The sequence below is a fragment of the Bombina bombina genome, chromosome 1 (assembly GCF_027579735.1).
Source record: "Bombina bombina isolate aBomBom1 chromosome 1, aBomBom1.pri, whole genome shotgun sequence".
Taxonomy (NCBI): Eukaryota; Metazoa; Chordata; class Amphibia; order Anura; family Bombinatoridae; genus Bombina; species Bombina bombina.
Window position 1 is genome coordinate 600,892,251 of NC_069499.1, and position 27,784 is coordinate 600,920,034.

General features: G+C 39.9%; 1 protein-coding gene across 2 annotated transcripts in view; it reads right to left on the reverse strand.

The window, feature by feature from the left end:
• The window catches only part of GABRA3 (gamma-aminobutyric acid type A receptor subunit alpha3), a 177,745-nt gene that overhangs the window by 141,126 nt on the left and 8,835 nt on the right, over positions 1-27,784 (reverse strand). Inside the window, exon 3 of one of the 2 annotated variants that reach the window (XM_053691083.1) lies at positions 27,239-27,306. In XM_053691083.1, coding sequence (XP_053547058.1) covers positions 27,239-27,306 — 68 coding nt within the window. Of the gene's footprint in view, positions 1-27,238; positions 27,326-27,784 lie in introns of both variants that reach the window. The other variant, XM_053691079.1, reaches the window with a different exon arrangement.

Genomic DNA, 27,784 nt, shown 5'->3' on the forward strand with positions numbered 1-27,784 from the left:
TAACCAAGAAGCTAAGTTACGTCCTCTGACCATACCTGGACAAATTAAATGAACCATAAATTTTACAAAAGCGAGGAAAAAATTCTTATCCTAAAAGAAAATAAGATAAGAAATCTCACAAGAAAGGCAAACAAACCAGATACTCTACTGGTGAAAATATAGTAAACAAAACACATGGGTTGTTTAGTTCTGTTGTTTAATTGTATTTTTTTTAATCACCCTAGAATATTGTTTGAAACTTTAAAGTGGGCCATTCCTCTCTTTTCTACTTTTTATTTGACTTTTTCCTTCCTCTCACTGTATCTTAGAAGGTGGGGTCCTTTGTCCCAGGGAGCTTCAGGACATTCAAGTAAGCGGTACACAATACCTTTATTTACAGTCATCTAATGGTCAATCCCTGTTATCACATCATGTACATACAATTTCTCTAACTTTTTCTTTCGCTGCTGCTCTCTAACTATGATATTACGAGTCTTGCGTTAGGGTTAAAAAGCAGCGTTGAGAGGTCCCAACGCTGCTTTTTAATGCCCACTGGTAATACGAGTCTGGCAGGTACAGGTGTACCGCTCACTTTTATTCCGTGACTCGAGCTTACCGCAAATCCCCTTACGTCAATTGTGTATTCTATCTTTTTAATGGGATTTGCCTAACGCCGGTATTACGAATCTTGGAAGAAGTGAGCGGTACACCCTCTCCTGTCAAGACTCCTACCGCATTTAAAAGTCAGTAGTTAAGAGTTTTATAGGCTAATGTCGTAACATAAAACTCTTAACTAAAGTGATAAAAAGTACACTAACACCCATAAACTACCTATTAACCCCAAAACTGAGGCCCTCCCCCACATAGCAAACACTTAAAGGGACATGAAACCCAAATTTTTTCTTTCATGATTTAGACAGAGCATACAATTATAAACAACTTTCTTATTTACTTCTATTATCTATTTTGCTTCATTCTCTTGACATTCTTTACTGAAAAGCATATCTAGATATGCTTAGTAGCTGCTGATTGGTAACTGCACATAGATGCCTACTCTGATTGGTTCACCGTGTGCATCGCTATTTCTTCATTAAAGTATATCTAAAGAATAAAGCAAATTAGGTAATAGAAGTAAATTGGAATGTTGTTTAAAATAATATTCTCTACCTTAATCATGAAAGAAAATGTTTGTGTATAGTGTCCCTTTAAATAAAGTTTTTAACCCCTAATCTGCCGACCGGACATCGCCTCCACTTTAATAAATATATTAACCCCTAAACCGCAGCACTCCTGCCTCGCAAACACTAGTTAAATTTTATTAACCCCTAATCTGCTGTCCCTAACATCGCCGACACCTACCTACGTTTATTAACCCCTAATCTGCCGCCCCCAACGTCGCCGCTACTATATTACATTTATTAACCCCTAAACCTAAGTCTAACCCTAAGTCTAAACTCCCCCTAACTTAAATATAATTTAAATAAAACTAAATAAAATTACTACAATTAAATAAATTATTCCTATTTAAAACTAAATACTTACCTATAAAATAAACGGCTAGAATTAGAGTTTTTTCGGTAACGACCCGCGTAGCTAACGCTGGCTTTTTTCTGGCCGCACCTTTAAAATAACTCTGGTATTGAGAGTCCACAGAATGGCTGCGTTAGGCTCCAAAAAAGGAGCGTATAGCATATTTAACGCAACTTCAACTCTCGATACCAGAGTTGCTTACGGACGCGGCCAGCCTCAAAAACGTGCTTGTGCACGATTCCCCCATAGAAAACAATGGGGCTGTTTGAGCTGAAAAAAAACCTAACACCTGCAAAAAAGCCGCGTTCAGCTCCTAACGCAGCCCCATTGTTGTCTATGGGGAAACACTTCCTACGTCTGCACCTAACACCCTAACATGTACCCCGAGTCTAAACACCCCTTACCTTACACTTATTAACCCCTATTCTGCCGCCCCCGCTATCGCTGACCCCTGCATATTATTTTTAACCCCTAATCTGTATTGAGAGTCCACAGAATGGCTGCGTTAGGCTCCAAAAAAGGAGCGTATAGCATATTTAACGCAACTTCAACTCTCGATACCAGAGTTGCTTACGGACGCGGCCAGCCTCAAAAACGTGCTTGTGCACGATTCCCCCATAGAAAACAATGGGGCTGTTTGAGCTGAAAAAAAACCTAACACCTGCAAAAAAGCCGCGTTCAGCTCCTAACGCAGCCCCATTGTTGTCTATGGGGAAACACTTCCTACGTCTGCACCTAACACCCTAACATGTACCCCGAGTCTAAACACCCCTAACCTTACACTTATTAACCCCTATTCTGCCGCCCCCGCTATCGCTGAACCCTGCATATTATTTTTAACCCCTAATCTGCCGCTCCGTAAACCGCCGCTACTTACATTATCCCTATGTACCCCTAATCTGCTGCCCCTAACACCGCCGACCCCTATATTATATTTATTAACCCCTAATCTGCCCCCCACAACGTCGCCTCCACCTGCCTACACTTATTAACCCCTAATCTGCCGAGCGGACCGCACCGCTATTATAATAAAGTTATTAACTCCTAATCCGCCTCACTAACCCTATAATAAATAGTATTAACCCCTAATCTGCCCTCCCTAACATCGCCGACACCTAACTTCAAACATTAACCCCTAATCTGCCGACTGGAGCTCACCGCTATTCTAATAAATGTATTAACCCCTAAAGCTAAGTCTAACCCTAACACTAACACCCCCCTAAATTAAATATAATTTAAATCTAACGAAATAAATTAACTCTTATTAAATAAATTATTCCTATTTAAAGCTAAATACTTACCTGTAAAATAAATCATAATATAGATACAATATAAATTATATTTATATTATAGCTATTTTAGGATTAATATTTATTTTACAGGTAACTTTGTATTTATTTTAACTAGGTACAATAGCTAAAATAGTTAAAATAATTACAAAATTACCTGTAAAATAAATCCTAACCTAAGTTACAATTAAACCTAACACTACACTATCAATAAATTAATTACATAAAATACCTACAATTACCTACAATTAAACCTAACACTACACTATCAATAAATTAATTAAATACAATATCTACAAATAAATACAATGAAATAAACTAACTAAAGTACAAAAAATAAAAAAGAACTAAGTTACAAAAAATAAAAAAATATTTACAAACATCAGAAAAATATTACAACAATTTTAAACTAATTACACCTACTCTAAGCCCCCTAATAAAATAACAAAGACCCCCAAAATAAAAAAATGCCCTACCCTATTCTAAATTACTAAAGTTCAAAGCTCTTTTACCTTACCAGCCCTGAACAGGGCCCTTTGCGGGGCATGCCCCAAAGAATTCAGCTCTTTTGCCTGTAAAAAAAACACATACAATACCCCCCCCCAACATTACAACTCACCACCCACATACCCCTAATCTAACCCAAACCCCCCTTAAATAAACCTAACACTAAGCCCCTGAAGATCTTCCTACCTTATCTTCACCATACCAGGTTCACCGATTGATCCAGAAGAGCTCCTCCGATATCCTGATCCAAGCCCAAGCGGGGGGCTGAAGAGGTCCATGATCCGGCTGAAGTCATCATCCAAGCGGGAGCTGAAGAGGTCCATGATTGATCTCGCATTCTATTGGCTGATCGGAACAGCCAATAGAATGCGAGCTCAATCTGATTGGCTGATTGGATCAGCCAATCGGATTGAACTTGATTCTGATTGGCTGATTCCATCAGCCAATCAGAATATTCCTACCTTAATTCCGATTGGCTGATAGAATCCTATCAGCCAATCGGAATTCGAGGGACACCATCTTGGATGACGTCATTTAAAGGAACCGTCATTCTGCGAGTAGGCGTCGGGAGAAGAGGATGTTCCGCGTCGGCTGGAAGATGATGGCTCCCGAAGAAAGAAGATTGAAGATGCCGTTGATAGAACACTTCAGCAGGATCATGGACCTCTTCAGCTCCCGCTTGGATGAAGACTTCAGCCGGATCATGGACCTCTTCAGCTCCCGCTTGGATGATGACTTCAGCCGGATCATGGACCTCTTCAGCCCCCCGCTTGGGCTTGGATCAGGACTTCGGAGGAGCTCTTCTGGATCGATCGGTGAACCTGGTATGGTGAAGATAAGGTAGGAAGATCTTCAGGGGCTTAGTGTTAGGTTTATTTAAGGGGGGTTTGGGTTAGATTAGGGGTATGTGGGTGGTGGGTTGTACTGTTGGGGGGGGGTATTGTATGTGTTTTTTTTACAGGCAAAAGAGCTGAATTCATTGGGGCATGCCCCGCAAAGGGCCCTGTTCAGGGCTGGTAAGGTAAAAGAGGTTTGAACTTTAGTAATTTAGAATAGGGTAGGGCATTTTTTTTATTTTGGGGGTCTTTGTTATTTTATTAGGGGGCTTAGAGTAGGTGTAATTAGTTTAAAATTGTTGTAATATTGTAAATATTTTTTTATTTTTTGTAACTTAGTTCTTTTTTATTTTTTGTACTTTAGTTAGTTTATTTCATTGTATTTATTTGTAGATATTGTATTTAATTAATTTATTGATAGTGTAGTGTTAGGTTTAATTGTAGGTAATTGTAGGTATTTTATTTAATTAATTTATTGATAGTGTAGTGTTAGGTTTAATTGTAACTTAGGTTAGGATTTATTTTACAGGTAATTTTGTAATTATTTTAACTATTTTAGCTATTGTACCTGGTTAAAATAAATACAAAGTTACCTGTAAAATAAATATAAATCCTAAAATAGCTATAATATAAATATAATTTATATTGTAGCTATATTAGGATTTATTTTACAGGTAAGTATTTAGCTTTAAATAGGAATAATTTATTTAATAATAGTTAATTTATTTTGTTAGATTTAAATTATATTTAATTTAGGGGGGTGTTAGTGTTAGGGTTAGACTTAGCTTTAGGGGTTAATACATTTATTAGAATAGCGGTGAGCTCCAGTCGGCAGATTAGGGGTTAATGTTTGAAGTTAGGTGTCGGCGATGTTAGGGAGGGCAGATTAGGGGTTAATACTATTTATTATAGGGTTAGTGAGGCGGATTAGGGGTTAATAACTTTATTATAGTAGCGGTGCTGTTCGGTCGGCAGATTATGGGTTAATAAGTGTAGGCAGGTGGAGGCAACGTTGTGGGAGGCAGATTTGGGGTTAATAAATATAATATAGGGGTCGGCGGTGTTAGGGGCAGCAGATTAGGGGTACATAAAGATAACGTAAGTAGCTGTGCTTTGCGGTCGGCAGATTAGGGGTTAATTATTGTAGGTAGCTGGCGGCGACGTTGTGGGGGGCAGGTTAGGCGTTAATAAATATAATATAGGGGTCGGCGGTGTTAGGGGCAGCAGATTAGGGGTACATAAGTATAACGTAGGTAGCGGTCGGCAGATTAGGGGTTAAAAAAATGTAATCGAGTGGCGGCGATGTGGGGGGACCTCGGTTTAGGGGTGCATAGGTAGTTTATGGGTGTTAGTGTACTTTAGAGCACAGTAGTTAATAGCTTTATAAACCGGCGTTAGCCCAGAAAGCTCTTAACTACTGACTTTTTTCTGCAGCTGGAGTTTTGTCGTTAGATTTCTAACGCTCACTTCAAACACGACTCTAAATACCGGAGTTAGGAAGATCCCATTGAAAAGATAGGATACGCAATTGACATAAGGGGATCTGCGGTATGGAAAAGTCACGGCTGAAAAGTGAGCGTTAGACCCTTTCCTGACTGACTCCAAATACCGGCGGTAGCCTAAAACCAGCGTTAGGAGCCTCTAACGCTGGTTTTCACGGCTACCACCAAACTCCAAATCTAAGCCTTAGCTAGCTACAATATAACTAATATGTAGTTACATTGTATCTAGCTTAGGGTTTATTTTTATTTTACAGGCAACTTTATTAACTATTTAATAACTACCTAGCTAAAATAAATACAAAAGTACCTGTAAAATAAATCCTAACCTAAATTACAATTACACCTAACACTACACTATCATTAAATTAATTACTTAAATTACCTACAATTAACTACAACAAAATAAACTAAACTACAGTACGAAAACCCCCCCCACTAAATTACAGAAAAAAATAAAATAATTACAAGAATTTTAAACTAATTACACCTACTCTAATCCCCCTAATAAAATAAAAAAGCCCCCAAAATAAAAAAAATCCCTACCTTATTCCAAATTACAAATAGCCCTTAAAAGGGCCTTTTGCGGGGCATTGCCTCAAAGTAATCAGCTCTATTACCTGTAAAAAAAAAAAACATTAAAACCCACCACCCACACACCCAACCCTACTCTAAAACCCACCCAATCCCCCCTTAATAAAACCCTAACCCCTTAAAGATCACACTACCGTGAGACGTCTTCACCCAGCCGGGCACAAGTGGTCCTCCAGAGGGGCAGAAGTCTTCATCCGATCCGGGCAGAAGAGGACCTCCAGACGGCCAGAAGTCTTCATCCAGGTGGCATTTTCTATCTTCATCCATCCGGAGCGGAGCCGGTCCATCTTGAAGCCAGCTGACGCGGAGCATCCATCCAGGCCAACGACTACACAACGAATGACGGTTCCTTTAAATGACGTCATCCAATATGGCGTCCCTTGAATTCCGATTGGCGGATAGTATTCTATCAGCCAATCGGAATTAAGGTAGGTAAAATCATATTGGCTGATCCAATCAGCCAATAGGATTGAGCTTGCATTCTATTGGCTGATTGGAACAGCCAATAGAATGCAAGCTCAATCCTATTGGCTGATTGGATCAGCCAATAGGATTGAACTTCAATCCTATTGGCTGATTGCATCAGCCAATAGGATTTTTCCTACCTTAATTCCGATTGGCTGATAGAATCCTTTCAACCAATCTGAATTCAAGGGATGCCATCTTGGATGACGTCATTTAAAGGAACCGTCATTCATCGTGTAGTCGTCGGTCTGGATGGATGCTCCGCTTCGGCTGGCTTCAAGATGGACCCGCTCCGCTCCGGATGGATGAAGATAGAAGATGCCGCCTGGATGAAGACTTCTGGCCGTCTGGAGGTCCTCTTCTGCCCGGATCGGATGAAGACTTCTGCCCCTCTGGAGGACCACTTGTGCCCGGCTGGGTGAAGACATCTCACGGTAGGGTGATCTTCAAGGGGTTAGTGATAGGTTTTATTAAGGGGGGATTGGGTGGGTTTTAGAGTAGGGTTGGATGTGTGGATGGTGGGTTTTAATGTTGGGGGGTATTGTATTTTATTTTCCAGGTAAAAGAGCTGATTACTTTGGGGCAATGTCCTGCAAAAGGCCCTTTTCAGTCTTCATCCAGACGGCATCTTCTATCTTCATCCATCCGGAACGGAGCAGGTCTATCTTGAAGCCAGCCGACGCGGAGCATCCATCCAGACCGACAACTACACGATGAATGACGGTTCCTTTAAATGACGTCATCCAAGATGGCGTCCCATGAATTCCGATTGGCTGATAGGATTCAATCCTATTGGCTTCACCCAGCCGGGCACAAGTGGTCCTCCAGAGGGGCAGAAGTCTTCATCCGATCCGGGCAGAAGAGGACCTCCAGACGGCCAGAAGTCTTCATCCAGGTGGCATTTTCTATCTTCATCCATCCGGAGCGGAGCCGGTCCATCTTGAAGCCAGCTGACGCGGAGCATCCATCCAGACCAACGACTACACAACGAATGACGGTTCCTTTAAATGACGTCATCCAAGATGGCGTCCCTTGAATTCCGATTGGCTGATAGGATTCTATCAGCCAATCGGAATTAAGGTAGGAAAAATCCTATTGGCTGATGCAATCAGCCAATAGGATTGAAGTTCAATCCTATTGGCTGATCCAATCAGCCAATAGGATTGAGCTCGCATTCTATTGGCTGTTCCAATCAGCCAATAGAATGCAAGCTCAATCCTATTGGATGATTGGATCAGCCAATAGGATTTTTCCTACCTTAATTCTGATTGGCTGATAGAATCCTATCAGCCAATCGGAATTCAAGGGATGCCATCTTGGATGACGTCATTTAAAGGAACCGTCATTCGTCGTGTAATCGTTGGTCTGGATGGATGCTCCGCGTCGGATGGCTTCAAGATGGACCCTCTCCGCTCCGGATGGATGAAGATAGAAGATGCCGCCTGGATGAAGACTACTGCACGTCTGGAGGACCTCTTCTGCCCGGATCAGATGAAGACTTCTGCCCCTCTGGAGGACCACTTGTGCCCGGCTGGGTGAAGACGTCTCATGGTAGGGTGATCTTCAAGGGGTTAGTGTTAGGTTTTATTAAGGGGGGATTGGGTGGGTTTTAGAGTAGGGTTGGGTGTGTGGGTGGTGGGTTTTAATGTTGGGGGGTATTGTATTTTATTTTCCAGGTAAAAGAGCTGATTACTTTGGGGCAATGCCCTGCAAAAGGTTGTTAGGTGTAATTGTAATTTAGATTAGTATTTATTTTACAGGTACATTTGTATTTATTTTAACTAGGTAGTTATTAAATAGTTATTAACTATTTAATAACTATTGTACCTAGTTAAAATAAATACAAAGTTGCCTGTAAAATAAAAATAAACCCTAAGATAGATACAATGTAACTATTAGTTATATTGTAGCTAGCTTAGGGTTTATTTTATAGGTAAGTATTTAGTTTTAAATAGGAATAATTTATTTAACTGTAGTAATTTTATTTAGATTTATTTAAATTATATTTAAGTTAGGGGGGGTGTTAGGGTTAGGGTTAGACTTAGGTTCAGGGGTTAATAACTTTATTATAGTGGCAGCGACGTTGGTGGCGGCAGATTAGGGGTTAATAAGTGTAGTTTGGTGGTGGCGACATTGGGGGCGGCAGATTAGGGGTTAATAATATAATGCAGGTGGCGGCAATGTCGGGGCGGCAGATTAGGGGTTAATAAGTGTAAGATTAGGGGTGTTTAGACTCGGGGTTAATGTTAGGGTGTTAGGTGTAGACATAACTTTTGTTTCCCCATAGGAATCAATGGAGCTGCGTTAGAAGCTGAACGCTGCTTTTTTGCAGGTGTTAGGTTTTTTTCAGCCGATTCTGCCCCATTGATTCCTATGGGGAAATCGTGCACTAGCACGTTTAGCCAGCTCACCTTTACCGTAAGCAAAGCTGGTATTGAGGTGAGATGTAGAGCTACATTTTGCTCTACACTCACCTTTTTGCGGCTAACGCCGGGTTTAAAAAAACCTGTAATACCAGCATTGTCTTAAGTGAGCGGTGAGAAAAAACTGTGCGTTAGCAACGCACCCCTGTTACCGCAAAACTCGTAATCTCGGTGTAAGTAAACGTTTAACATGGCCGATTACCATTCGAGTTACAAGCAAACCCGATGTACGCTAACTGCAGGACTTCAGATATTGTGACCATGTTAACTTCTTCTCCACATAGACTTCATTGGAGCATGCAGTTAAAAAAAAAAAAATTACCGTTATTGCTTGCATGCTAACCCGACAACGTGTTAGACTAATTGCACTAAAGCCGAAGGTAGTTATAAATATTTAACATTCCAATGGTTTTCACAATCCTGTAACACTATTTTATTTATTTTTTTAAATTCAATCATTTTTATTAATTTGACGTATGTCAAAATACAAATATTCAGACAGTTTTATACAGTTTAGACAGATTAAACAGAAAAAATAACAAACAAACAAACGCCTAGATTTAGAGTTTTGTCGGTAAAGACCCGCAGTGCTAACAAGGCTTTTTTTTCCAGCGCACCCTTAAGACAACGCTGGTATTACACTATCATTAAACTAATTAAATAAATTACCTACAATTAGCTAAACTAAAATACAATTAAATTAAATAAACTAAACTATAATACAAAAAAAACAAACACTAAATTACAGAAAATAAAAAAATACAAGAAGTTTAAACTAATTACACCTAATCTAAGCCCCCTAATAAAATAAAAAATCCCCCCAAAATATTAAAATGCCCTACCCTATTCTAAATTACAAAGTAATCAGCTCTTTTACCAGCCCTTAAAAGGGCTTTTTGCGGGGCATTGCCCCAAAGTAATCAGCTCTTTTACCTGTAAAAAAAATACAACCCCCCAACATTAAAACCCACCACCCACATACCCCTACTCTAACCCACCCAAACCCCCCTTAAATAAACCTAACACTAACCCCCTGAAGATCTCCCTACCTTGAGTCGTCTTCACCCAGCCGAGCTGAATTCTTCATCCAAGCGGAGCAAGAAGAGGTCCTCCATCAGGTAGAAGTCTTCATCCAAGCCGGGCAAGAAGACGTCCTCCATCCGGTAGAAGCCTTCATCCAAGCGGGGCAGAAGAGGTCTTCCATCCGATTGAAGTGTTCATCCAAGCGGCATCTTCTATCTTCATCCATCCGGAGCGGCAGCATCCTGAAGACCTCTGACGCGAAACATCCATCCTGGCCGACGACTGAACGACGAATGACAGTTCCTTTAAATGACGTCATCCAGATGGAGTCCCTCGAATTCCGATTGGCTGATAGGATTTTATCAGCCAATCGGAATTAAGGTAGGAAAATTCAGATTGAAGTTCAATTCAATTGGCTGATCCAATCAGCCAATCGGATTGACCTTGCATTCTATTGGCTGATCGGAACAGCCAATAGAATGCAAGGTCAATCTGATTGGCTGATTGAATCAGCCAATCAGAATTTTCCTACCTTAATTCCGATTGGCTGATAGAATCCTATCAGCCAATTGGAATTCGAGGGACGCCATCTTGGATGACGTCATTTAAAGGAACCGTCATTCGTCGTTCAGTCGTCGGCCAGGATGGATGTTCCGCGACGGAGGTCTTCAGAATGCTGCCGCTCCGCTCCGGATGGATGAAGATAGAAGATGCCATTTGGATGAACACTTCAATTGGATGGAAGACCTCTTCTGCCCCGCTTGGATGAAGACTTCTACCGGATGGAGGACCTCTTCTTGCTCCGCTTGGATGAAGAATTCGGATCGGCTGGGTGAAGACGACTAAAGGTAGGGAGATCTTCAGGGGGTTAGTGTTAGTTTATTTAAGGGGGTTTGGGTGGGTTAGAGTAGGGTATGTGAGTGGTGGGTTTTAATGTTGGGCGGGGTTGTATTTTTTTACAGCTAAAAGAGCTGATTACTTTGGGGCAATGCCCCGCAAAAAGCCCTTTTAAGGGCTGGTAAAAGAGCTGACTACTTTGTAATTCAGAATAGGGTAGGGCATTTTATTAATTTGGGTTTTTTTTTTATTTTATTAGGGGACTTAGATTAGGTGTAATTAGTTTAAACTTCTTGTATTTTTTTTTATTTTCTGTAATTTAGTGTTTGTTTGTTTTTTGTATTATAGATTAGTTTATTTAATTGTATTTTAGTTTAGCTAATTGTAGGTAATTTATTTAATTAGTTTAATGATAGTGTAGTGTTAGGTGTATTTGTAACTTAGGTTAGGATTTATTTTACAGGTAATTTTGTAATTATTTTAACTAGGTAGCTATTTAATAGCTATTGTACCTAGTTAAAATAAATACAAAGTTGCCTGTAAAATAAATATAAATCCTAAAATAGCTACAATGTAACTATTAGTTATATTGTAGCTATATTAGGGTTTATTTTATAGGTAAGTATTTAGTTTTAAATAGGAATAATTTATTTAATTATAGTAAATTTATTTAGATTAATTTAAATTATATTTAAGTTAGGGGGTGTTAGGGTTAGGGTTAGACTTAGGTTTAGGGGTTAATACAATTTATTATAGTGTTTGCGAGGCGGGAGTGCGGCGGTTTAGGGGTTAATACATTTATTATAGTGACGGCGAGGTCCGGTCGGCAGATTAGGGGTTAATAAGTGTAGGTAGGTGGCGGCGACGTTGGGGGGCAGATTAGGGGGTTATAAATATAATATAGGTGTCAGCAATATTAGGGGCAGCAGATTAGAGGTTCATAGGGATAATGTAGGTGGCGGCGGTATCCGGAGCGGCAGATTAGGAGTTAAAAAAATTTATTATAGGGTTTGCGATGTGGGGGGCCTCGGTTTAGGGGTTCATATGTAGTTTATGGGTGTTAGTGTACTTTATAGCACAGTAGTTAAGAGCTTTATGTTCCCGCGTTAGCCCATAAAACTCTTAACTACAGACTTTTTTTTGCGGTTGGTGTCTTGTAGGTAGAGGCTCTACCGCTCACTTCTTCCAAGACTCGTAATACCAGCGTTAGGCAAATCCCATAAAAAAGATAGGATATGCAATTGACGTAAGGGGATCTGCAGTAGCCTGGAGTCGTGGAAAGAAAGTGAGCTGTAGACCCTTTCCTGTCTGACTCTAAATACCAGCGGGCGTTAAAAAGCAGCGTTAGGACCCCTTAACGCTGCTTTTTAACCCTAACACAGAACTCTAAATTTAGGCGATAGTTACTCATATTTAAAACCTTTCAAGTATCCAGCAGAGGTGGGATTCCATTTGCATAATCTTTTAGATAGTCAACTGATGTTAGAAATGTATTTGTTCGTAAGTCTTGTACAACACATAGCACTAAGATAAGGGTAAAGAGAGGGGGTGGGAGATATAGAGGGAGGAGGTGGTGCGGGTATGGGGAAGGGCAAAGACTTCTTCATTTTCTTATCTTGATAATTAATTTCAACTCTTACATTGTAGGATATGGTGTCAAGTTTTGACTCCACAGAAAGAGAATGTTAAGGAAGTGGTCTGATTTGCTGTAGTAGCTATAGTATAACTCCTCTAAAGTCAGCACATGTTTAATTTCATCTATCCATTGTTGGGTGGTGGGAACTTGTGTTTTCTTCCACATGCGTGGAATCAGCCTCTTGGTACTGTTGATCATTATTTGTAGTAGGCCCGTCTTATATTGGCAAAGTTGGTGTGGGAGTTTGTTAAGTAGAATTGTCTGTTAATCTAGTGTTATCGTTTGATTGAGTTTATGGTTAATGTGAGTTTCGACCTGTTCCCAAAAAGGTCTGATTAATGGGCAATCCCACCAAATGTGAGATAACGTGCCCTGGTGTCCGCATTTCCTCCAGCATTGTGGAGAGGCGGCTGGGTATATTCTGTGTAGCCGTGTCGGTGTTAAGTACCATCTGGCTAGCAGTTTATAATTAGTCTCAACAATGCTGGCTGATACTGATGATTTTTTGATCGATTTAAAGCTCTGTATCCAGGAGTCACTAATCTCTGTGTTTAATTCTCTTTCCCAGAGTGATCTGAAGGAGGGTGGTTTTTGTGAATCTACTTGCAGTAGTAATTTATATATTGATGATATTAGATGCTTAGGGGTGGTAGGCAATAGGCACAGCATCTCAAATGGAGTGCAGGGTCTGTCAAATTGCTTTTTTCTGGGTGACTGGATAAAAAGTGTCTAATTTGAAAGTAGGAAAACCAGGTATTAAGTGGAACTCCTATTTCCGCTTTGATATCTGAAAGTGTTTTAATGTGTCCATCCCTTAAAAGGGAGTAGAAAGGTATCCGAGTAGGTGTATTTTGTGTGCCGGTTGGTTTACTGAGGTTCAGTCAGGGGAGTATGTTATTATTTAATATAGATGGAAGTGGTGAGTAGTGTGTGGAAATTTTATCTGTTGTGGCGACTGTTTTATCCCAGACTCTTAGGCCTAGATTTGGAGTTTGGCGGTAGAAGGGCTGTTAACGCTCCGCAGGCTTTTTTCTGGCCGCACCATAAATTTAACTCTGGTATCGAGAGTTCAAACAAATGCTGCGTTAGGCTCCAAAAAAGGAGCGTAGAGCATTTTTTCCGCAAATGCAACTCTCGATACCAGAGTTGCTTACGGGCGCGGCCAGCCTCAAAAACTTGCTCGTGCACGATTCTCCCATAGGAAACAATGGGACTGTTTGAGCTGAAAAAAAACCTAACACCTGCAAAAAAGCAGCGTTCAGCTCCTAACGCAGCCCCATTGTTTCCTATGGGGAAACACTTCCTACGTCTGCACCTAACACTCTAACATGTACCCCGAGTCTAAACACCCCTAACCTTACACTTATTAACCCCTATTCTGCCGCCCCCGCTATCGCTGACCCCTGCATATTTTTTTTAACCCCTAATCTGCTGCTCCGTAAACCGCCGCAACCTACGTTATCCCTATGTACCCCTAATGTGCTGCCCCTAACATTGCCGACCCCTATATTATATTTATTAACCCCTAATCTGCCCCCCTCAACGTCGCCGACACCTGCCTACACTTATTAACCCCTAATCTGCCGAGCGGACCTGAGCGCTACTATAATAAAGTTATTAACCCCTAATCCGCCTCACTAACCCTATCATAAATAGTATTAACCCCTAATCTGCCCTCCCTAACATCGCCGACACCTACCTTCAATTATTAACCCCTAATCTGCCGAGCGGACCTCACCGCTATTCTAATAAATGTATTAACCCCTAAAGCTACGTCTAACCCTAACACTAACACCCCCCTAACTTAAATATAATTTACATCTAACGAAATAAATTAACTCTTATTAAATAACTTATTCCTATTTAAAGCTAAATACTTACCTGTAAAATAAATCCTAACCTAAGATATAATTAAACCTAACACTACCCTATCAATACATTAATTAAATAAACTACCTACAATTACCTACAATTAACCTAACACTACACTATGAATAAATTAAACACAATTCCTACAAATAAATACAATTAAATAAACTAGCTAAAGTACAAAAAATAAAAAAGAACTAAGTTACAAAAAATAAAAAAATATTTACAAACATAAGAAAAATATTACAACAATTTTAAACTAATTACACCTACTCTAAGCCCCCTAATAAAATAACAAAGCCCCCCAAAATAAAAAATTCCCTACCCTATTCTAAATTAAAAAAGTTACAAGCTCTTTTACCTTACCAGCCCTGAACAGGGCCCTTTGCAGGGCATGCCCCAAGAATTTCAGCTCTTTTGCCTGTAAAAAAAAACATACCATACCCCCCCCCCAACATTACAACCCACCACCCACATACCCCTAATCTAACCCAAACCCCCCTTAAAGAAACCTAACACTAAGCCCCTGAAGATCTTCCTACCTTGTCTTCACCATCCAGGTATCACCGATCCGTCCTGGCTCCAACATCTTCATCCAACCCAAGCGGGGGTTGGCGATCCATCATCCGGTGGCTAAAGAGGTCCAGAAGAGGCTCCAAAGTCTTCCTCCTATCCGGCAAGAAGAGGACATCCGGACCGGCAAACATCTTCTCCAAGCGGCATCTTCGATCTTCTTCCATCCGGTGCGGAGCGGGTCCATCTTGAAGCAGGCGACGCGGATCCATCCTCTTCTTCCGTTGTCTCCCGACGAATGACGGTTCCTTTAAGGGACGTCATCCAAGATGGCGTCCCTCGAATTCCGATTGGCTGATAGGATTCTATCAGCCAATCGGAATTAAGGTAGGAATTTTCTGATTGGCTGATGGAATCAGCCAATCAGAATCAAGTTCAATCCTATTGGCTGATCCAATCAGCCAATCATAGGGTTATTTAATAGCTATTGTACCTGGTTAAAATAATTACAAAGTTGCCTGTAAAATAAATATTAATCCTAAAATAGCTATAATATAATTATAATTTATATTGTAGCTATATTAGGATTTATTTTACAGGTAAGTATTTAGCTTTAAATAGGAATAAGTTATTTAATAAGAGTTAATTTATTTCGTTAGATGTAAATTATATTTAAGTTAGGGGGGTGTTAGTGTTAGGGTTAGACTTAGCTTTAGGGGTTAATCCATTTATTATAGTAGCGATGAGCTCCGGTCGTCAGATTAGGGGTTAATAATTGAAGGTAGGTGTCGGCGATGTTAGGGAGGGCAGATTAGGGGTTAATACTATTTATGATAGGGTTAGTGAGGCGGGTTAGGGGTTAATAACTTTATTATAGTAGCGGTGCGGTCCGCTCGGCAGATTAGGGGTTAATAAGTGTAGGCAGGTGTCGGCGACGTTGAGGGGGGCAGATTAGGGGTTAATAAATATAATATAGGGGTCGGCGGTGTTAGGGGCAGCAGATTAGGGGTACATAGGGATAATGTAGGTGGCGGCGCTTTGCGGTCGGAAGATTGGGGTTAATTATTTTAAGTAGCTGGCGGCGACGTTGTGGGGGGCAGGTTAGGGGTTAATAAATATAATATAGGGGTCGGCGGGGTTAGGGGCAGCAGATTAGGGGTACATAAGTATAACGTAGGTGGCGGTCGGCAGATTAGGGGTTAAAAAAATTAATCGAGTTGCGGCGATGTGGGGGGACCTCGGTTTAGGTGTACATAGGTAGTTTATGGGTGTTAGTGTACTTTAGGGTACAGTAGTTAAGAGCTTTATGAACCGGCGTTAGCCCAGAAAGCTCTTAACTCCTGCTATTTTCAGGCGGCTGGAGTTTTTTCGTTAGAGCTCTAACGCTCACTTCAGAAACGACTCTAAATACCGGCGTTAGGAAGATCCCATTGAAAAGATAGGATACGCAAATGGCGTAGGGGGATCTGCGGTATGGAAAAGTCGCGGCTGAAAAGTGAGCGTTAGACCCTTTAATCACTGACTCCAAATACCAGCGGGCGGCCAAAACCAGCGTTAGGAGCCTCTAACGCTGGTTTTGACGGCTACCGCCGAACTCCAAATCTAGGCCTTAGTGGTTTTGACGGCTACCGCCGAACTCCAAATCTAGGCCTTAGTGTTTCTTCTATAAGTGGATTAGAAGGTTTTATATGTGGGCGAAGTTTGTTTGGGGTCCAACATAAGTCGTGTATCGAGCGTTTACAAGGCTTTGGTTATCAATAGCAACCCAATTTTTAGGGCTAAGTATTTGGTTCCAGGAAACTATGTGTGAAAGGTGTATTGCCGTGTAATAGTTTAGAATTTTCGGGACTCCCAGTCCTCCCTGTTCTTTGGGCAGATATAACGATTGACCTGAAATTCTCGGTTTTGAGAAGGACCATATAAATTTGTTTATACTTTTTTGAAGACTAGTTATGTATGAGATTGATGGAATAAGGGTTAATGTCTGCATGAGGTATAAAATTTTGGGCAGAGTGGTCATCTTTATCGCATTAACTCATCCAAGCCAGGACAGGTGATTAGTTCGGTGCAAGGAGTTGAGTTCAACATCTAACTGATGTTTTAGTTTTTGGTAATTTGTTGTAATCATTTCTGAAATGTGGGTTTTATGACTACCCCTAGGTATGTAAAGTTATCCATGGAAGCAAAGGAGGTTTGTGTGTTGATAAATTGTCTATCTTCTGGGGAAATCCGTAGTGACATGACCACTGATTTCCCCATGTTTATAGAGAAGTTGGAGTGTAGTTTGTATTCGTCGAGAATATTGATAAGGGCTGGAATTGACTCTCTAGTGTTAGTTAGGGTAAAAAGTATATCATCTGCAAATAAGAGACATTTAGTGGTATATGGTCCGATCTGAATTCCCTTAACCGCTTGAGTTGAGCTGACTTTGGCAGAGAGCACCTCCACCGAAAGTGCAAATAGTAGGGGTGAAAGGGTACATCCCTGGCGGGTGTCATTAGTAATTGTGAAGGGGTTTGAAAATGAGTTGTTAACTATTACTTTTGCATTGGGAGAGGCGTATATAGCCAAACTCTTATCAATAAAGTTTTGTGGAATTCCAAATTTGAGAAGTGTCAGCCACAGAAATTGCCAATTGACTCTGTCAAAGGCTTTCTCAGCGTCTGTTGACAGGAAGATGAGTGGTATATTTTTGGATGATGTATGGTGGATAATTTGGATCAGTCTAGTTGTGTTGTCTTTGGCTTCACGGGTGGGAATGAAACAAATTTGGTCTTTATGAATCAAGTATGGGAGGTAACGTTTAAGTCTGCTAATATTTTAGAATATAATTTCAAGTCCATATTTAAAAGTGATATTGGTCTATAACTTTCCGTCCGTGTAGGGTCTTTGCCAACTTTAGGGATGACTGTTATGTTGGCTTCTAGCATCTGTTTAGAGAAAGTGGAGCTTTTGTCTATGGAGTTGTAAAGTGAGAGCAAATGTGAGTCAATGTAAGATGTCATCAATTTATAAAATTTGGGGGTGAAGCCATCAGGCCCTGGAGCTTTGCTTGGAGTCAGTTGTTTAATAGCATCCTGTAGTTCAGCTTTTGTAATGGGAAATTCTCGGTTTGTTCTGTCATTGTCATTTAAGGTTGGCAGGGTGATGAGTGACAGATAATGTTCCATTCTTTTATTCCTAGTCAAAGAGTTACTAGCATCTAAATTATAGAGTTTGCTGTAATAATCTGAAAAAGTATTTTTCCTAAGAGATCTGGCCATTAGTTTACCGGCTTTGTTTTTTCTGCAAAAAATTTAGCATTTAGGGCTAAGGCCCGACGGTGCGCATTTTTAATAAGATGTTGGTGTAGGTTCTCTTTGGCTTGATTAACCTTTTGTATGAGGTCTGATGACTTCGGGTTGTGTTTATGTTCCTCTTCAGCTGCTTTTAGTGTGTCAATCAGTTTAGAGTAGTATAAAAATAAATTCCTGAGGAGGAAAAAACTTAAGAGGATGCGCTTGGAACACAGGTTATCAAAAAAGGACCTAACACTTTATGATTGGGTTTGTACCCGTATACATAAAAAAAAATATATATATATATATATAAACAGCACAGTGTTTGGTATGTGTGAAAAATTAATAATAATCACGAAAATAAATTGTGAGTGAAACAAGTGCTCAGGACAATTTGTGTATAATATTAGTGACACATTGAAATAATCAGATATTACAGATAAACAATGATATTTGCGGCGATGAATAAAATGTATAAAAAGTACTTATCAATGTCCCAAAAAATGCTTTGAAAAAAATGTCCAATCCAAATATGTGAACGGTGATGTGTTCAGGTGTTTGGCGTGCTCCTCTTGTGTCCCGCGGTTTTAACGATTCACACTATGTTGGCGCCCCTTGTTTATCTTCCAGTTTAGAGTAGGCCTGTTCCAATTGTCTACGGTGTTGTGTAGTTTGTTTAATGATCTCACCCCTAATGAAACATTTATATGCTTCCCAGTTGTTAACCTGGGATTTGTTGTTGGGGTCATTAATATCAAAGAAGAGGGTTGTTTTACCTGTAATGCTTTTGAATATTGGGGATCTGTGAGAATCACATAATTGAGCCTCCATGAATTTTGCACTCCAGGTTTTTGGGGCCATGTGAAAGAACTAAGAATCATGATCTGACCAAGGAGTTTGAGATATTTTCGAGTCAATAAGTAAGTGTAGCGAGGTTTGATCAATTAATATATAATCTAGATGGGTGTATATTTTTGGGGGGGTGAGAAAAAGGTATAGTCTTTCATAAAGCTGTGGGTAAACCTCCATATGTCAAAAGTGGGGATGGTTTGGAGCGTAAGGCAGTTGGCTTTAATAGTTTTATTTGTTATGTATGATTTCCCGGAGGAGACATCCATAGAGGGGTCAAAGGGAAAATTCAGATCACCAGCTATAAATATGGGTCCTTTAGCATGGTCTAATAACAGTGTCATCACTTTTTTAAAGAATAAGGGATGGGGCTTATTTGGGACATATAGGTTCAGTAGGGTGATGGGTCTACCATAGTGGAGTCCGACCAAGAGAAGAAATCTGCATTCTGTATCTTGGCTGATGTGTAGCAGGTCAAAGGGTAAGTTCTTCTTGAAGAGAATGCAGACCCCATTTTTTGTAGTGGTGTTGGAGCAGGTAAAATATTTGTCATAGTAACGAGTGGGGAGTCGTGGTTCATGTTTTTTCCTGAAATGAGTCTCCTGGACGAAGACTATGTCAAGATGTTTTTTGTGAAAGTCCGGGAAAACTACTGAACGTTTTTGAGCCGACAAGAAGCCTTTTACATTCTGGGTCGCTATGATAAGGTTATTAGATACCATTTTTTGAGTCTTGTGGGAGAGGTTGGGTCTTTGTGTGGTTTAGCAAAATAGGGTGAGTACAGTCAAGAAGCATTAAACTAAGTGGTTCAGTTGGGGGGAGTGGCTGTAACACTATTTTTAACAATAAATATTTATTTACAGAGATCCGGTTGCTGTCCTGGTCCTTGCAATAGATGTTTGGTTTGATCATGAGCTATTTTACCTGAGAGCTGAAAGATAGCTCTGAATCATGTAAATAAAAGGTTTACTCTCACCCTGTTGCTATTTCAATGTAGTTTCACTAAGTAATGTTTCCTATCTCTTTGGGGTTTTCAACATATTTCAGCAGTGGAACCATTCTCATCATTTAAAGGCTATATCCTTTTAGATCACTATTAGCACTGGGTTGTGCATATTTAATTTAAGACTTTTTTAATGTAGTTCTTTTGCATTGTTTCATGGTCCAGAACCGCACAAGACAGGGCTGTCTTTTATCCCCAATCTTTTTTAAACTTACAATGGAGGTGCTGGCATCTCATATCTTGCAGAAATAACCCAAAGGGCTAAAAATTGGTCCACACAACTGTGCTGTTGTCTGTGTCCTCAACCATTAGCTATATCCCTGCTTTTTCAGAGCTTCATAATTTTTGTCCGTTATTGCAATTTTTTAGTCACCATCCAAACTTTACCGCTTTGAGAGAGATATGCCTGCTTTGTCAACAATGTGAAACTATTAAATACTTGGGACCTTATATATTTCCCAACTCTGCCCCATTTTTGAACAAAAACATAAATTATGCTTACCTGATAATTTCATTTCCATCAAGGGGAGGAGAGTCCACGGCTTCATTCATTACTATTGGGAATTAAGAACCTGGCCACCAGGAGGAGACACCCCAGCCAAAGGCTTAAATACCTCCCCCACTTCCCTCATCCCCCAGTCATTCTCCCGAAGGAACCAGGAACAGTAGGAGAAATATCAGGGTATAAAAAGGTGCAGAAGCCAAGATGTCCCTGTTACCCAAGTTGCTATATTTATTCCGCTCCCTGCCTATATCTCTCCCCCTATCAGACCTGCATAAACTCCAAAAAGATATCTCAAAGTTTGTATGGCCGGGAAAATGTGCAAGAATCAATAAAAATCTCATGTGTACTTCAAAAGGAGAGGGGGGGTGGGTCTTCCAAACCTTATCCCATATTATTACTCAGCCCGTATGGCCCAGACCTTACATTGGTTCAAACCTCATGATAATTCGCAATGGGTAAAAATTGAATCTAACATTATGAACACCTCACCATTATCTAATCTCTTATGGACCCCTAACACCGCTATCACTCATAAAAAATGTGAATTTATTGCAATTCAGCACACCCTACACATTTGGAAAACTCTGAACTCCAAATTTCCCCTACTCAATAGGAGGTCGATGATCACACCCTTGACAACCAATAACACCCCACTTGATAAAATCACACAACAGAAATGGCACAATAAAGGGCTTTATAGAATAGCAGACATTTACAAAGAAGGCAAGTTGATTTCATACGAACAGTATCAAGCCTTAGATAGCGAAGACAGAAATATTTGGTATCACTACCTTCAATTAAAATCCAGAGCACAACAAATTATGGGGGGGGAGAGGGTTCCTGTAAGTACCACATTAGAAAGGCTTTGCCTTTCTGATCAGCATACTAGAGGTGGGATTTCTACCTTATATGCATTATTCAACAGTACTCCTCAAGATAGCAAACCACCCATAATGCTAAAATGGGAAAATGACACAGGGAAAACCTGGTCTATAGAGACGTGGAGGGAGACTTTAGCCAGCGGGTTATCTTTCTCACAAAATGCGGCTCTTAAGGAAAATTTCATTAAGGTAGCCTTCAGATGGTATTTATTCCCAACTAGGTCGGGAGGTGGGGGAGACCCACTTACCAAACTTTGTTATAGAGGGTGTGGCGAACCTGGGACATACTCACACATGTGGTGGGACTGTAGTTTCGTTAAGGAAATTTGGAATCATGCCTCCTCCCTTGTGAGTGAGATTTTCCAAAAAAACAATAACGTTGACAATGGAACAGGCTCTCCTACACTTCCCGATCCCAGGAATCTTTAAACATAATAATAAGTTAGCTAGATGGATTTGCACTATTGTCAGACTGTGCATAGCCCAATTTTGGAAGGGAACCCCCCCTAGTTTTGATATGATAAAACAAAAGATGATATATCATTTTGATATGGCAAGCGCCACAGCAGAATATTTAGATGATAAAAAGGCATTTCTTCAACAGTGGGAACCCTTCATACATTACTATGAAGCCTCGAGGAGGAGGGGGGGGGCGGGAATAGACTAGGCCAAGCAAAACCTATATAGAATAGCACCACGAAACATCTTAGGAGAGTGGAGACACATATGAATCCGTATGTCAAAATGTATTTCTTTGTAGTGAATTTGTTTTGTTCCGAGTGACCATTTTTTATTGTATTTGTAAAAACTTATGAATAAAAAATATTTTCACCATAAAAAGGTGCAGAAGACACCAGGACAGAATCTTAATGTCAATGGAATGCATATGTTCAAACAGAACCCTCTACAAAACCTTAAGGACTAAGTTTAAGCTCCAAGGCGGAGCTGACTGTCTAAAGACAGGCCTGATTCTAGACAGAGCCTGAACAAAAGATTGGATGTCAGGGAGCTCAGCAAGTCTCCTATGCAACAAAACTGATAATGCCAAAATCTGTCCCTTTAAGGAACTAGCGGCAAGACCCTTCTCCAAACCATCATGGAGAAAGGCCAGAATCCTGGATACCTTCACCTTATGCCAAGGATATCCATGCTTCTCACACCAGGAGAAGTAAGTTCTCCACACCTTATGGTAGATGAGACGAGTGACTGGCTTCCTTGCCTGAATTAGAGTATCAATCACACTTTTAGAAAAGCCTCTCTTGGCTAAGACTAGGCGTTCAATCTCCATACAGTCAGCCTTAGAGAATCTAGATTTCGATGTTGAAAGGGGCCCTGTGACAACAGATCCCTGCGACAGGGTAACCTCCACGGCGGAGAGGATGACATCCCCACCAGATCTGCAAACCACATCCTTCACAGCCACGAAGGAGCAATCAGAATGGCCGAGGCCTGCTCCTGTTTGATGCATGCCACTACTCGAGGTAGAAGTGGAAGCGGTGGAAAAATGTAAGCTAGGCTGAATCCCCAAGGAACCACTAAGGTATCTATCAGCGCTGTCTGTGGATCCCTGGACCTCGACCTGTATCACGGTAGCTTGCAATTGAGTCTGGATGCCATGATATCTATCTCTGGCGTTCCCTATTTGTGACAAATCTCCGCAAACACCTCGGAGTGAAAAGACCATTCCCCTGGATGGAAGGATTGTCTGCTGAGAAAGTCTGCTTCCCAGTTGTCCACACCTGGAATGTGAATTGCTGAGAGCGAGCAGTCGTGGGACTCTGCCCACTCCAGAATCCAGACACCTCCCTCATTGCGAGGAAGCTCCTCATACCCCCCTGATGGTTAATGTAAGCCACCGAGGTAATGTTGTCGGTCTGGAATCTGATTAAACTGACCGACTTCAGAGAATTTAGATGTTTTGACTTTATCAAGGCATGTGGAACATAGTTGAGCAGGCTGATCTACCAGAAACTCCTCACAATAAACACAGGAATGAGACTTTGTTAAAGAGGGAGATCATTCTAACGCGTCAGAGTCCTCCATAGCTTGTGTTATTGATAGACTAACTTAATTTACAAAAGGGCACCCTTATACCGCCACTGGCCGGGGCACTCACCACCTCCTATGACCCAGACTAAAGAAACCGTTCCGTCTCCTTGCGTCACAGATCAACAGAGAAGGAGAGATAGCCACATCCAGTCCCATGGCATGCCTTGCAGGACCACCCCAGCTCTAGGGAAAACGTGCCAAAAAATGACCGTGGAAGATTCCTAAAGGTGTCTAGGGGTTAAAACTTCTACTTATAAACAAGATCTCCTGAGGTTCCTTACTACATATGAGACCTTATGCCTGAAAGGAGAAGCTGTTAAAAGTCCACTCTCATTATCACACAAGCTTCTTCAAGTTAATGATATTAAGATCTTTGCTACATATACACAAAGGTGGTAGAGGGACTTGGGCTCTCCATTAGATCTAAGTACACGGTACAGGATCTATACAAACACATGCTACTCTTCTGTATCACAAATTCTGGAATTAAATTATCAACTATTACACAGGTGGTACCTGACCCCTTTATGCCTCCGCACAATTTATCCTTCGGCCTCTAGGGGGTGTTGAAGGAGCATGCAGAAATTACAAAAGTTTGCTACATATATGATGGCAATGCAAACTTGTAAAACCACTTTGGATGGTTGTTGAATCTAATTTCCAAAACATTTATAATAATACACTAAGTTATGACTTGCGAAAGCAAGCAACAAGGAAAAGAGTACTGGCCCTTTAAACATTTGGAGTATAAATGTGTGTACATGTAAATGTGTTAGAACAAGGTGAATAGAATACAAAAATTTTAAAAACACTTAAACTGAAGCGCCGATACAATGAGGTAATGTGTGTTTATATAGGTATCTGATTGATTAAACCAAATCATAAATAAGGACACACTAGCTGAATGCAGTGTGTCAAGGGTTAAAGATATTATGGAGCTGTGTTTGGAGTCAGTGGGTAGGATAAGTAAAAGAGGTGAACACCATATGCTGTATAACAAATTCAAAATAATAACCTCAAATAAGTATTTATGTTATATGGCATAGGTGTACTGAAAGAGTTAATTGTACACTTAATAATGTGAGCGTGCTGGGGTTCCTATGTAATGAACACAATGCTTATAGATTCTGGGAACACTTAGGGATAATGCTGCAAAGCTATGATAGCGTAAATATATCTCACATTACTCCTAATATATAAGTCAGTGTTATGAACCTCAGAGGCCATCCCCTCTGAGGAAGCGTGACAGTGAAACGCGTGTCAGGGGACCGGCTTCTGAGAGCTCTGACTCTCCATTTTTAACCTGCTTACTTGAACCGCATGTGTGTTATTTTTGTGTTTGGCATATTATATCTGATAATGAGATTGCCTAATTTTGGAGACTTGCATATGTCTGCTCCTAACGTTTTATATGCGCTCTAGCCAAGGGAAAGATATATTTTAATTCAACTCCCGCTATAGAAGTAGTTTAGTTGAGGATTCATAATCAGGGCTGCTTGAGTGAATGTGCAACTTTAGGTTCATACCACTGACTTATATATTAGGAGTAATGTGAGATATATTTACGCTATCATAACATAGCAGCATTATCCCTAAGTTTTCCCAGAATCTATAAGCATTGTGTTTATTACACAATTGGAACCTCAGCACGCTCACATTATTAAGTGTACAATTAACTCTTTCAGTACACCTATGCCATATAACATAAATACTTATTTGAGGTTATTATTTTGAATTCATTATACAGCATATGGTGTTCACCTCTGATACTTATCCTATCCACTGACTCTGACCACAGATCCATAATATCTTTAACCCTTGACACAATGCATTCAGCTAGTGTGCCCTTATTTATAATTTGGTTTATTCAATCAGATACCTATATAAACACACAGTACCTCATTAAATCAGCGGTTCAATTTAAGTGTTTTTAACATTTTTGTGTCGTAATTCTGTAACATAAAGTTAGACTATGAATGTTTATATTCTATTCACCTTGTTCTAATACATTTACATGTACACACATTCATACTCCAATTTTTTAACGGCCAGCACTCTTTTCCTTGTTGCTTGCTTTCGCAACTCATAACTTAGTGAGTCTTCCTAGTGCTTTCACCCCTCTACAAGTGCACAAAGTGATTTAAATAATAGTTGCACTTGCAGTCTAATTATTGTAAATTGGTTCTTCATTATTAAACTTTTTGTTACGTTTCTAGTAATAACCTTGTATTAACTACTCAAATTGCCCTTCTAAATGATCTACCAAAATTTCCATGTAAACTGAGATTAGACCATTTACAAATTGGCTGAATAGTGCTAAATCGCTAATTGCTCACTATTGGAAAACCTTGTCCATCCCTACTAAACATGGATTGATAGATTATCAGAGTTGTTATCCCTGGAAGAATTTGGTTATCTGAGACATAATAAAATTAGTTATTTTCTGGAAGTTCTATTGGGTTCAGTCCCTACTCCTAATTCAGGAACCTACCGCCATATTAAACATGTTATTAGGTCATATGCTTAAATGTAAGTGCCTAGGTTGCTTACACATTAACTACAGAGGCACATTAGTGTGTATTACCATTCTCCCCACACACCTCCTCTCCTTTCCCCTCCTCTTTCTTTCATCTTTGTTTCCACTCTACTGCTTAAAGGGACAGTTCACCCAAAAACTTTCTCCCCTTTAAATTATTCCCAATGATCCTTTTTACCTGTTAGAGTGTATTAAATTGGTTGCAAGTGGCTCCTTTACTCCTATTTCAGCATTTGAAATAGCTGATTTAGCTTGTGGTTTCCCAACCTATACTGAAAGTTTTGATACTGGCGTATACGCTATTGACAAGCCTAAGTAAACACAGCCAGCAGAAGAGATTACACCCTCAGTGGGGGGCATGATAGTTAAGTAATACAATTATAATTTTCCATTGTTCTCTCTATGTATTGAGCTTTGGTGTTCCAGACAAATATAAGATAAGGAAGCAAGTATGTGTACATAAAAGTGATAACATAATGAGATCTGATATTACCTGAAGCTCAACCCATTGTAATAGGCTGTGGTTTCAAAGCACAAAACCAGCTACTTCAGATACACAAATAAACCCGAAAATGCAATTTCTCAAATATTTTATACTCTGCAGTTGGTATAACAAGTCATTTAAAATACATTTATGGAAAAACAATTTTACAGTGTACTGTCCCTTTAACTTCTCTCTATAACTAATTCTGCAATCCCACATGATGTCTATATGAGGGTAATGGTACCTCCCTGCACATATTTGCTTCTTTCATCATAAGCTTTAATTGTTGGTCCGAGTGTTGCAAATCATTATTTCCAGATCAAGTTTTGAATTCATTCAAGAATTCTTATGCAAATGAATGACTTGGGCAAACACAGCCGCTTCATCTCTAAAGACTGGTTATGCATCTAGTATATATTATCTATTATAGACATTGTTTCAGCTCTTTTTATATGCAATAGGGATGACATATTATCTTTTTGTAATGTTATCCTTTTTGGTAATTACCATGTTACTTTGTAATATTATACTTTGATACATTTGTACTTGATAAAAATTAATAAACATTAACATAAAAAAATAATAAATAAACAAACATAAGGTACAATATAATCCATGACAGGTTGAGAAGTCATATACAGGAAGCTACTCACCATATCAGTATCAGACACAGGACCAAAGCTTGTGACGTAAATGTCAGTCTTCACTTCTGTCACTGAATCTGTGACAATAGAAACATTAGATAAAATAAAAAAATGTAAACAAATGTAATCAGGAACAGAAACATATTAGGATACAATAATAGATCAATGGATATATCTAAGAAGGAGCTTCAAGTAAAGTAAACCTATCACTGAGGGCTTCCCTCCACTTACTTCCCTAGTGGTTTGGGAAGGATAGTTTCTGTACCGAGTTCAGTTAATACCACAATGAGACCTTGTCTGGCAGGAAACTTCTGCATGACAAATTTACTTTAAGAGCACTGATATTGTAGGCTAGTTAACTGCTAAGATTTACCCCACATCCTGGGGAAATGGTTATTACCAAATGGCAGCCTCTTTTCAAAAGACTTTCAAAGGAGTGAACATGCAATGTTCCCACACTACATATATTGTAGTCCATTAAATTTGACAAAGTAAGAACATTAATTTGGAAGATGTTGACATGTCGATCCAACGCTTCCACATCTGTTAAGTCAC